Source organism: Molossus molossus, unplaced genomic scaffold (assembly GCF_014108415.1).
Source record: "Molossus molossus isolate mMolMol1 unplaced genomic scaffold, mMolMol1.p scaffold_m16_p_14, whole genome shotgun sequence".
Taxonomy (NCBI): domain Eukaryota; kingdom Metazoa; phylum Chordata; class Mammalia; order Chiroptera; family Molossidae; genus Molossus; species Molossus molossus.
The window spans coordinates 6,694,895-6,707,056 of NW_023425349.1; the positions used below are offsets into that span (position 1 = coordinate 6,694,895).

The following is a 12,162-nucleotide window of genomic DNA, read 5'->3' on the forward strand; positions in this document are numbered from 1 at the left end:
GGCCTGTAGTTCCCAAGCAGAAGAGCAGACGCTGAGCTGCTGCTGCTGCTGCTGCTGCCCCAGAGCACAGGGACAGATTTCAAATGCTCAAGGCTTCCTTCCCTGTGGTAGGCCCCATACCAGCAGACGGTGCCCTGGCCCACGAGGTCCAGGCTCTGCACCCTAGCATTCTCCGGTGGTCACACTGATCAAGCCGGAGGGGAGCCCTGGATCTCCCCAGGCTCTTCCACCAGAGGGTTCCAGCTACCCAAGTGGAGATCCAAAGGCAGGAGACAACAGCAGCCCTGGGTCTGACCTGGGCCCACCTTGACCAGCGAGGTGAGGCCCATGACAACCATGCTAGTCCCAATGGGTGAGCTCCCACTGTGGGCCGGGCTTCTCCTCTTCCCACCTCCACTTCACCAGCCAGCAGCCGAAGAAGCCAGGTGGCCTGACTCTGACTCCAGGCTGCCCTCCCACTCTGTCTCTCCAACTGCTCATCCATAGATTCCAGACCCCGTGACAAGCAAAGAGGCTTAGCCATGAGCTAAAAATTATAAAGTGCAAACACCAGCTGGCTTTTATTGAGGGCCTACTGACTGCTGGGTCCTCGTCCCACCACCCTGCACTTCGCACTGGCCGGGGAAGGGGTGGGCCCTGGTGAGACCCAGGCTTTGAGCCAGTGGGAGATGGCCTGAGGTGGAGGTAGAAGGGGGTGGAGGGGCCCCAGCAGCTGGGTTCTCAGTGAGGGCAGGGCTCATGCATCTGCCCAGCTTGAGTCTCCCACCCTCCCTCCACCCCAGGCTGTGAGGCAAGCAAGCCCTTCCACGATGTGACCTCAGAAAAGGGGACCCATCTGATTTCTTCCCATGTAAGACGGGGCCAGAGGGCAGAGTGGCCATGCCTAAGGTGGCAGCCAGGTCTCCATTGAGTCTGTGGTCCCTGGTGGCGGCTCCTGCCAGCAATCTCCACCTCTGCTCCTGGACAGCTTTGGTCTGCTCCTGGGTACCCTCTGGTCACCACCTGGACCTGGTGGGACAGGAGAGGCAAGAGGAGAAATAGAACTAGAGTCAGACAGTGAGAGGCAGAGACAGAAAGAGACACAGATATAGTCAGAGACAGAGTCAGAGGTGAGCAGAGAGAGAGAGAGAGACACCAACAGATACGGAGAATCAGAGAGAGCCAGAGACAGACATAGAGAGAAAGAGCTAGAAGTGGATAGAGAAATGCAGACCCAGCCAGACACAAATGGAGACAAGGCCAGAGAGACAGAGAAGACAGGCTGAGGAGAAAACAGACCCAGATGCAGAGTTGGCCACAGAAGGGGAGAGAAAACTCCACACCCCACCCTCACCTAGAGCTCGTCCCTGGGGTGGGGATGGAGGCTGTGACCACTGCTGCCAGCCAGGTCCAGGCGGGGACCACGAAGGGTCTTGTGAGAGCCACTCCAGCTGATGAGGCGGCCACTGTCGTCGTCCCAGAGTGAGGATGTCTCCGTGTCACTGAGCCACTCTGCATCCCCCGCATAGTGAGTAGGTTCAGCAAGCAGGGGCCGCGCAGAGAAGGCCCGCAGGTCCCGAGGCCAGAAGTGTGCCTTATACTGCTCGCTGTGGGGTGGGAGGGCAGCTTATGAGGGCTGGGGTGAGTCCCTGCACCCAGACCTCATGCTGGCCTGGAGCCAGGCACCTTGCCTGCCCACAGTACCTCCCTGCCCTCCCCATCTAGACCTCACAACAAACGTGAGAGGCATGGTTTCTCTTAGCCCCATTTTCCAGATGAGGAAACTGAGGCCCAGAACTGGGAAGTCGTTTAACTAAAAACCACATGGCCAACAGAGCCCTGGCAGGTGTGGCTCAGCTGGTTGAGAGTTGTCCTGTGCACTGAAAGGTCGCCAGTTAGATTCCGTCAGGGCACATGCTCAGGTTGCAGGTTTGATCACAGGTCAGGGCACATGCAGGAGGCAACTGATCAATGTTTCTCTCTCACATCCATGTTTCTCTCTCTCTCTCTCGAAAATCAATAAAAACATATTAAAACCATACAGCCATATAGCCGGTTAGAGCGTCAGCCCGCAGACCGAAGAGTTGTGGGTTCAATTCCGGTCAAGGGTATGTACTTCAGTTGCAGTTCATCCCCTGCCCTGGTCGGGGTCGTGTGGGAGGCAACCAGTCAATGTCTCTCTCTCTCATATCAATGTTTCTCTCTCTCTCTCTCCCTGTCTCCCCCTCCTTCCCACTCTAACAGAAAAATATCTTCAGGTGAGGATTAAAACAAAACGAAACAAAACCCCCCACATGGCCAGCAGAGAATGCACACTTAGGGTGGTCTGACTCCAGGGCGAGGCTGGCCTCCTCAACTACTCCTTGGTGACCTGGAAGAAGTGACTCAGCCTTGCCGGCCTCCGTCTCCTTACCTGCCCAGCCAGGGGATATACTACTTGCTGAGGTGGGCCTGCCTGCCCCCACCTGAGACTCACTTGGGATGCTGGTCAAACATAATGGGCAGGAACTCGTCCACAGGCAGCATCCGGCGCAGGGGCTGGGAGGCCAGCAGCTTTCGGGCGCCCGCCAGGCTCAGGACATAGGCCAGTGTCCAGTAGGAGTACCCGGCCACCACCAGGCGTGGCAGCCCCTCCACAGCCACCTCTTCCTCAGGGTTCACCTGCTTCCGGCCGAGGTAGCTGCAGGTGACGGCAAGGATCCCAGGAGTCATCGTAGGTCCTGGCATGTCACAGAACCCTTCCCCCAAGCCCATCCTCCAGGACCAGGATGGGGGAAAGAAGGCTCCAAGCAGGAGGAGGCAGAGCCCCCAGAGGCCTGCCCCTCTCCCTTGCCCCTGGCCCAGGTGCAGGCTGCCTACATCAGATCCCATGGAAGTTTCTCTGCCTCCACCTCCTCCATCAGCCTCTCCAAACGCCTCTTGAAGTTGCTCTCAAAGCGCACATCATCCTCAAATACCACGACCCGGGCCAGGCCCCTGGCAGCCACCTGTGGTGAGAGGCAGGGTGGGGGTTGCTCTTTAGGTTTGGGCTCCCCTTCCCCCTGGCTAACACAGACGCCCTCCCTGGCCTCAGTTACATGCCAGGTACTCAGTCCTGACGACGTCACTCGGCTGCTCCAGGGCCAGGGCTTGCACTGCCTGGGGACTGAAACCCCAACGTCTCGCTCTGGCATTCAGGCCCTCCAGACCCCGGCTGGCTCTCCAAGGAGGCTCATGACGGCAATCGGAACCATGCCGCCTCCACTGAGTGCTGCTGCGCCCCAGGTGCACAGTGCCACTGCCTACTGCCAGGGACCCTCCGGGGCAGCGCACATGGTGGCCCTGTGCTGCAGTGAGGAGACTGCACAGGGAGGTGAAACCACTTGTCCCAGGATACAGACAGGAAGTGGCAGAGCCAGGATCTGAACCTGCACCTGCTGGACGCCAGGGCTCAGGTCCTCACTTCGGCCTCCTGAGCTTTCCTAAAGGAAGCTGGGCTGGGTGGGGGTGGGGAGACCCTAGCCCCAACATCCCTAAGAAAAAGCACTTTCTGTAACTTTTGGAAATGTGAACAGAACCGAACTCAGCTCAGCAAATGGTGAAATGTACATCATCTGTCAGTTTGTTCACGGACAGTGGAAAACCAATGGAAATATAAGCTCACACACATGTAGCTTGGCCACAGCAGAAAATAAAAACAAGGAGAGAATCTGTGTACTATCTTCTGGAGGGGTCACCTTGGGGGCCAGTGTCCTAGCAGTGGCCTCTCAATGGGACACAAGCCCCTGGCCCTGGATTGAGGCACCCTGAGGCCTTTCTTCTTTTCACCCCTGAATTCCCTCCTGCCTCAAGGCCTTTGCTCTTATTGTTGTTTTTTGTTTTTTGCTAAAAAGGCTCTTCTGTCAATGGCAGGCCCACGCGGACCCCAGGCCAAGCCGGAAGTCCAGGCCAGTCCACACCTTAGAGCAGCCTGTACACCCGCCTTCTGAGACAAGTGGGTTCCTTCTCGATTCCAGTGCCCTCCTCTGGGCCCTGAGCCCCAGGAGAGTGAGGGCTGCACTTTCCTTGTTCACCTTCGCATTCTCTGAGACAGTGTCTCCTAGCACACGGTAGGTGCTCAACAGAGACTAGAATGACCGAGGGGCAGGGTTGGCCACAGGAGGTTTAAAGCTGCTGGCCATCTGTTATGTATTCATGCACCACCTGCTCTCCCAGAGGGCATGGGCTGAGGGCCGAGTTCTCACCTCCTCCCAGACGGAGTAGTGGCTCAGGAAGCAGCCCACCTCGCCCTTGGTCAGCGTGCGGCCCGAGTAGGGGTCCTGGTAGCCAGGGAGCAGGTCCACACCGAGGCTCCTCATGATACTGCTGTTGAGCGTCCTGAGGGAGACAGGAATAATGGGGTGAGTGGTGCCTGCCAGGACCATCCAGGCTGCCTGGCGGTGCATGTCAGCTCAGTCACACTGGAGTCTGGTTTGAAGATGGTGTCAGCCTTGTCACTGCTTCGTGTGGCCTGAAGCCATCAGTGATTGGATCGGGGAAACTGCAGCCACCTTGGGTAGGGGTGCCCCACAGGGGAGGGGGTGGCGTGGGGAGGTGGGAGATGGCCTGAGGGGGGTGCATCCCAGGGTGAATGTGGGGCACATGGCAGAGGCCCAAGCAAAGGATGGATACTCTTCGATCAGAAGGGCTGGGGCATACGCAGCAAACAGCAACAGGCACGTGAGGCTGGCCAACCCTGGGGTCCCTGGGGAATGCTCCCACCCCACGTATCAGGGATCTCGTCCAGGGTGGAGAATAACCCTGACAGTAATCATGAAGACACCTAACCTGTGGAATACTTACTGTGTCAGACCCCAAACCCTCACAAACCCCTAAGAGGAAGACTCCATGATTCACCATTTACACAACAGGGCTGAGAGGGGCAGGTGACCTGTCAAAGTCACACAGCTGATAAGTGGCAGAGCTGGAACCTAAGCCAGGAGCTTCTGGGCCTTAACCACTGGACTCTGCTTCCTCCAGTGGGCCGAGGATGGGTGCCCTGCATGGTTCTGTCTGCTCTGGGACTCGCTGAGACAGAATTACTCAGGCCCTATTTGAATACCTTCTGGAACAGGAAACTCATTCAACTCATTCATCTGCTTTTCCCACACCAGGGAGCTCCCAGGGGCCACACTGCCCCCCAGCTGCCCAGGCCCCATCCCCAGGGAGCCTCACCGGCCATCCACAGCATCTACCACCCGCCCAGAGATCTCCATTTCCCAGAGTGAGCGCAGCATGCGCTCACGCCGGTCGGGCCTGCGGGCCAGGCTGATGACAAAGACCTGGAGAAGGCAGGAGAGGGGGCAGTGAGGAGTGGGTGCAGGGAAGAGGAGGGGGAGGGAAGGGAGGGCCCACCTCCTGACACCCCCACCTCCTGACCCCAGTCCTGCAGGCTGAGAGAACTTACCTCATCAAATCCCATCTTGGTGGGACTCTTTGGGGGCCGGGACACATGAGCCGAGGCCCACATAGGGGGCCCGTGCACTGCAGAGGAAAGCACCCTGAATTGTGAGTCCCTGTGGCTCTTGTCAGCAGTGACCCTGGAGTCCTTCCCCCCTATTCCTGCCCCTTCAGCAGAACTCCCAACAGGAAGGGTCCTCAGAGATCACAGATCCACCTGCCTCCACTGCATAGATGAGGAGGCTGAGGCCCAGCAGAGAATAGGACTTGCCTAGTCAGGGAATGAGTTAAGGTTGGGCTGGGACTCCAAGCCCAATGCTGTCAGGTCTGGGGCCTGGGAGAAGGGGCACATGGGGAGGCAGGGAGTGGTGGCAGCAGGGAGTATCTCAGCTCCCAGCCCTCACCTAGTGCCTCCAAGATCAGGTGGATGAAGTTGACCCTCTCCTCCTCCAGGTCCTGGTGGGACTTCACGGGCACGTTCATATACCCATAACGGTGCTCATTGCACACGTGAACCGAGACCCCTGCGGAGAGAGGCTGGGTGAGTGCCAGGGGCAGGGCTCTCAGAATCCAGCTGAGAGGCCCCGGGCCCAGTCCTGCCAGTGTCCCAGTGTGCGTCCTCTGAGACCCCATGTCCCCACCTGTGACATTGGTGAGAGAAAGAACTTAGCTAAAAAAAAAGAAAATCTAATGGAGCTCTCCTCTGAGGTGGTTTTATTCATTTAACAGATGTTTCGGGCCTTGGCCAGTTTGGCTCAGCGGTTAGAGCGTTGGCCTGCGGTCCACAGAGACCCGGGTTCGGTTCCCGCTAAGGGCATGTACCTCGGTTGCAGTTTGTCCCCAGCCCTGGTTGGGTTGTGTGGGTGGCAGCCACTCGAGGTGTCCCTTTCACATCGATGTTTTTCTCTCTCTCCCTCTCTCCCTCCCTCCCACTCTATCTGAACAAAAAATGGAAAAATGTCCTTGGGTGAGGATGAAAAACAAAACAAAAAACAGATGTTTCAGGAGCACCTGCTGGGTGCCAGGGCAAGCATGGTGAGCAAGACAGAGCCCGTACCCAGCCAGTGACCAGCCCTGGGCCACCACGCTGTGGAGTCACTGCTTCACGCCCTCCGTCTCTCCCCTCTGCCCAGATCCAGCCCCATCTAGCACCATCCACCACCTTTTGCCCAGATCCCTACACTCAACCTCACATTCTCTCTTGCCCCCCACTGACAGCCTTTTTATTCCTTCAAGATTTGTCACCTTTATCATATTTACTCTTTACCTTCTAAAGACCGTGAACTCTGCAGTGGTGGGCACACGGTATCTGTTTAAAGGTAACCCCATGCCCAGCATCGAGCAGAGCCTGGCCCAGAGCAGGGGCTCTCAAGCCAGGTGACAGGAGCATGAACCATGGTGACAAAACCACCGGTCACTAAACTCCTTGAAACCGCCGGCCAATTCACCATGGCTCATACTTGACGAGGTAGTAGCAACAAAAAAAGATTCTGCTGCTTCTCATTTTTTTCTCCGTGTATTTGTTTCCCTTGTTTTTCACACGTGATTCTTTTCTCCTTGCGTGTCTGCACCACAGACGCTGCCAACACCTCGTGCGCTCCAGCCCAGGACACCGCTCCTCTCTCCAGCCACTCCTGGACTAACCCGTCACCCGGCCACTGGCAGAGATCGTCCCGTCCCCGCCACCCCTCAGCCCACAGCCTGAATTACATTCTCTGCAGCCTTCTCAGAAACCTTAGCCCACACCCGTGTCTGCCTCGCTCTCACCTGCAAGTCTTCCTCAGAGCAGAATTCAGCCAGCCAAACCCAAACTCTTTCAGGTAACTCACCTTAAAATAACCACCAACACCCAGAGTGATCTTCTCAGTGTTCAAACCCACCCCGTGATCCTCTCGGCTGCCCAACACTCGCAGGCTAAAGCCCAGATGCTTGGCAGTTGAGTCCACAGTAGCTGGCCCTGCCTGCCTTTCCTGCCTCAGCGCACCAGGCCCTCCATCCCTTAACTGTGCCATCACCCGTCTTCTTGTGTCTCCTGCCACCATGGGCCTGTGCACCTGCTGGGCCTGTTGTCCGACGTGCCTTCCCGCTGTTTGCCTTGTTAATCCTGCCCATACTTTAGATCCCAAAGTCCACAACCTCCAGGAAGCTTTCCCTGATTGGACCAACTCTAGTCTAAGTCCCCAGAGCACCTACAATCAAGAAGTTCTCCTTTCCTGTCACAGTTGTGATTGGACATTGATTTATGTGCACCTTCGATTGACAGGAAGGGAGACTCCAGGAGGGCAGAACTGCCTGCTTTTACTCACTACTATCTCCCCAGTACCTGGCACATGGTAGGTGCTCCCTGAATATTTGCCTAATGAAGGAATCCACAAAAGTGCCACAATGTAGACAGCCAGAAGAAAAATCTAACCCACTGGAGTAGTGGGCTCAAGGAAGGCTATGTATGACCCAAAGGACAAACAGGAGTTAAGATTAAGTGTAGAGCCCTGGACAGTTTGGCTAAGCGGTGAGAGTGTCGGCCTGCGGTCTAGAGAGGCCCGGGTTCGGTTCCTGCTAAGGGCACGTACCTCGGTTGCAGTTTGTCCCTGGGCCTGGTTGGGTCGTGCAGGAGGCAGCCACTCGATGTGTCCCTTTCACTTTGATGTTTCTCTCTCTCTCTCTCCCTCCCAATCAATCTGAACAAGAAATGGAAAAATGTCCTCGGGTGAGGATAAAAAAAAAAAAAAAAAAAAAAGATTAAATGTAGAGCGGGAAGGGCATGCAAAGCACAGAACAGCATGTGCAAAGGCCTAGAGACTTCCAAGAAACGATCAAGGAGAGCTGTCCTCACCAGCAGCCTGGCAGGAGTAGGCGAAGACGATGATGTCATCAAAGGGCCAGGTGTAGTTGGGGTGAGGGGGGTAGAAGGCGAGCTGGGCTGCCCCCTCCGCCCGCAGGGACACCAGGAAGGTGGAGTGGACCATGGGGACCCGGAAGCAGCCCCGGCGCTGGCGGTTCTTTGTGGGGAAGTACTCAGCTGTGCGGCGGTAGTAGCCCTGGGGAAGGGGGTGCTCTGGGCAGTGAGAGGGCCCCCTCCATCCCAAGAATGCTGCTCCCGGCCATGGCACACAGACCCCAAGGCCCTCAGACTCTCTGCTGTCTGTCGGTGTCCCTCCTCCCAGAACCTCAAGCTTCCTGAGGTCCGTATTCCCGGCCTCACCTGTGGAGTAATCCCACACCAGAAATTGGAGTAGTAGGTCTGGGAGTCCAGCATGGGGGCCACCACGGGCAGTCCCTGCTCTATCAGAAGCCGCAGTGTCTGGTTGTTGGTCAGAATGTTGTCTGTATCTGCAAACTTTGAGGAGAGGGATGTCACAGACCCCAGCCTTGCCTGGGCCACAACCTCCCAGGTTGGGATCCCTCTGAATGGGATCCCTCCAGATTACCAGAGACCCAGAAGTGGCTCCCAGAATCCAATGGTAATCCCTTAGAGAGGTCTGACCTACAAATTAGTAGATCTGTTTCTGGACCAAGGATCTAGTCTAGGGCTCTGGCTCAGGGGTTGGTTCTAGAGACAAGGATTACATTGCAGACCTAAGAACTTTACCTGAGACCTGACTTAGGGAGTAGATCCGAAGACCTATTCTTTTTTTTATCCTCACCCGAGGATATTTTTCCATTTTTTTTGTACAGATAGAGTGGGAGGGAGAGAGAGAGAGAAACATCGACGTGAAGGGACACATCGAGTGGCTGCCACCCGCACGACCAACCAGGGCTGGGGACAAACTGCAACCGAAGTACGTGCCCTTAGCAGGAACCAAACCCGGGTCTCTCAGGACCGCAGGCCGACGCTCTAACCGCTGAGCCAAACTGGCCAGGGCCGAAGACCTATTCTGAGCTCTAGTTCAGGGAGCTAGGCTCATTGTATACCCTGGATCTGTCTCAGGAATTCAGGCTTAATATCTAGTCTGAGTTCAAGCATAGGGGTCCAAGCTCAATACCTTGTCTGGTTTCTGACCCAGAATGCTAGCCTACAGGAGGCTGTCACACCATTTCTGTCAGGAACAGATCTCGGCACATATGGGAAGCCCAATCCTAGGCCAGGCTTTCTTACCAGGATATAGTCTGCCCTTAAGTCCCTGGCAAAAGTCAGGGCTTCCTGCTTCAACTCCATCAGAAACTGGTGTCTTTCTTTGGTCCAGTGCTTGGGACCCTCTTCGTCTGGGTAGGACCTGAGGGGTAAAGAGATGAGATGTTCCCATGGGGGAGGTGCCTGTGCCTCTGCAGGGCGGTGGACGGAGCCCCGGCCTGCAGGCTGCGGTTTGGGCTGCCACTTTTCCTCTCTGGTTGCAGCTGTTGCCTATCTTCCCCCTAGATCACCACCTGGGCTCTCCCTCGGGCCTCCACACCACGGCTGCATAGTCATTGCCCACAGCGGCCAGCCACTCCTGCAGCATCTCTGTGGTGTTGTCTACATTATGGTCCGTGGCACACCTGAGGACAAAGGAGGAAGGGTGAGGGGTGCAGCCACAGGAGGACCAAACCCCGAGGCGGCCTTGACCCCGGAGCCACACCCCCCGTGAGGCTGACTTCTCTAGGAGCAGTGGCAGTAGGTATGTTACAGAGAAGGGGCTGAAAGCAGGCAGCCAAGTCCCCATGACAGATCTGTGACCCCACTGTGTGACCTAAGGCAAGTCCCGTCCCCCTCTGGGCTTCACTTTCTTCCTCTAGAACTATAAGATGACCTGCCAGGGCTGGAACCAGCCCAGCAAGCTGAGATAACAGAACTCGAGCGCATTTTGAAAGATGAAAAGTACCTCAGTTTTGAAGAACACACCTGCCACATTGCCTGGTTACCTTCCTTCCTTGCTGTGTGACCACAGGTTAGCCCCTTCCCGAGTCAGGACTGGACAGAAGAGCTGACGCTTCTCTCTGCCCAGAGGTTGTAATAAGGACCAAACCACACTGAGTGTCCCTAAGAAGTGCTGATGGGCCCAAGCTCAGTTGACACAAAACATAGCTTCTCCTCTCCTGTGCAAGGGGCTCCCATGACTGAGTGGGGGTAGGAGGTTCAGCGAAGAGCCCAGGTTTTAGGTGACACTGTCCCTTTAAACCAATTCCCCAGAAATGAAGACTAACTACGTGTCAAGTCCCGTAGGGGTGGGATCTAAGAACTCCCAAACTGTGGTAATTGTGGGCAGCCTCCCCAGGCCACAGCTCCACCCCCAAGTTTGGTGTGTTGTGAGGGGTAGTTTGTCATTTCTCCCGTTTTATCCCCAACCTCAGCTTGAGACTCCTTCCTGTTCTGGCTGCCACAGATTGTGGCCTCTGAATCCAGTGCCTTGTGGGGACGCCTGAGGGTGGGATACCAGAGAGGGGGCACTGCCACGAGCTGGCAGGACCAGCCCTCTACAGGGTCTGGAACCAGCCTAGTGGGAGTGGGAGCAGGTGTGACTCCCCTGCAGAGCAGCCTGGAGCCCAGAGCTGACAGCACCCCGCTGCTACCCAGGAACCCCCAGTGCTGCTGATCCCTGCCACCTCAGCCCCCAGGGGACGCCACCTATTCCTGTCTGCTCCACTCCAAATCATGCCAACTACAGGTCCCACGGGGCTGAGTTTGGGCACTGACAGCAAGAGGGGCTGGGCCCAACTTACACCCTGAGGAGGTAGTAAGAGAAGTGAGCGCCAGGGTGGGTGTCCTAGGGTCGACCTAAGGCCTCAGAGGTCAGTCTGCACGGCCAGGGGGTTACCAGGTCCTGCCTGGGGCTGTGGGCTGTGGAGGGCCTGTCTGCCAGGGGAGGAGCCTGTCTGGGTGGTGTCTGGACAGGGAGCAGATGGCCCATCTTGGGCTGGGGGCTGATGCCCAGTAGGTGGGTGCCAATGCCTGGGTCTCTCTCACCAGAGGGCCAGCCGGGCCCGAGGGTAGTCCAGACGCTCCAGCGCGCCCAGGTAGTGGGGTAGCGAGTGCTCAGCATTGCGGGCCAGGATGGCAAGGACCACGGCAGGCGGCGGTGGCGGCGGCGGCTCCGCGATGCCGGTAACCTGGAGCCGGGGTCCCAGCAGGAGCAGCAGCTGGAGCAGCGGGGCGGCGTGAGCAGTGCGCATGGCGAGCTCCAGCGGTGGCGGCGGCCCCCGGGGCTCCCGGCCCGCGAGGGGAGTGGGCAGCGTGGCTGGGCCGGGGCGGGGCCCGGGGCGGGTGGGGCCGAGAGAGCCCAGAGGAGAATGAGGGTAATGTATCCCCCCAAAGTGGGCCCCCACTCCTCACCCCTATACGGGGATTTTCAAATGTCCTCTGTTGGGCCAGGGCCCCGAGAGCCGCCCCAGACGCAACCCCGGAGCAGCCCCCTCCGGGCTAGACGCCGGAGGGGGTGGGGGGAGGAGGGGAGGGTCGGGGGTGACGGCATCCGAGCCTTCCCGACGGCGTCTGCGAAGCTGCGCTCCAAATCCCTGAGCGTGCAGTCCCCCAAACCCGGCTTCACCGATTGCCCGACGCCCCTGAATCCGGATTCCTCGGCTCAATGTCGGATCCTCGGACCTCAGCCACCCACCCCGCGGGTAGGACAGACTCCTCACGGCCCTTCCCGGGTTCCTCGGCCCCGCCCCCGCCGCCCCCGGCGCCCCCTGGCGGGCCCAGACGGAACTTCGCAGAGCAGGAGGAACGCGTGGGCCTGAAATCGAGTCCCGCTTGACGGGTGCGGAGGGGTCCGCCTGACCTGGGCGCGCCATCCTGCTGCGGTCCGAGCTTGGTGTCCCCCGCGCGTCGTCGTCCTCGCCTCTGTCGCC

At 57.9% G+C, this 12,162-nt stretch overlaps 1 protein-coding gene across 1 annotated transcript; it reads right to left on the reverse strand.

Annotated features, from left to right (window-relative positions):
- Window positions 1–788: 788 nt before the first annotated feature.
- On the reverse strand, window positions 789–11,484 carry CERCAM (cerebral endothelial cell adhesion molecule). The gene is made up of 13 exons (XM_036261562.1): window positions 11,279–11,484; window positions 9,763–9,873; window positions 9,494–9,611; window positions 8,600–8,734; window positions 8,231–8,435; window positions 5,802–5,921; window positions 5,405–5,481; window positions 5,173–5,279; window positions 4,203–4,335; window positions 2,839–2,966; window positions 2,456–2,659; window positions 1,334–1,586; window positions 789–1,008 (listed from the first exon to the last, which is right to left on the reverse strand). The coding sequence occupies exons 1-12, from the start codon at window positions 11,482–11,484 to the stop codon at window positions 1,334–1,336; spliced, it is 1,797 nt and encodes a 598-aa protein (XP_036117455.1). The 3' UTR covers window positions 789–1,008.
- Window positions 11,485–12,162: the final 678 nt, after the last annotated feature.

What these genes read in the sequence shown, in the direction of transcription:
- CERCAM (XM_036261562.1), bottom strand. Translation starts at nt 11,484, where the DNA reads ATGCGCACTGCTCACGCCGCCCCGCTGCTCCAGCTGCTGCTCCTGCTG. An exon ending in CTACTCCTGCCAGGCTGCTG is followed by an intron (nt 5,922 to 8,230) that starts GTGAGGACAGCT and finishes CTCTCTCCGCAG; the next exon opens with GGGTCTCGGTTCACGTGTGC. An exon ending in CCAAGATGGGATTTGATGAG is followed by an intron (nt 5,280 to 5,404) that starts GTAAGTTCTCTC and finishes TGCCTTCTCCAG; the next exon opens with GTCTTTGTCATCAGCCTGGC.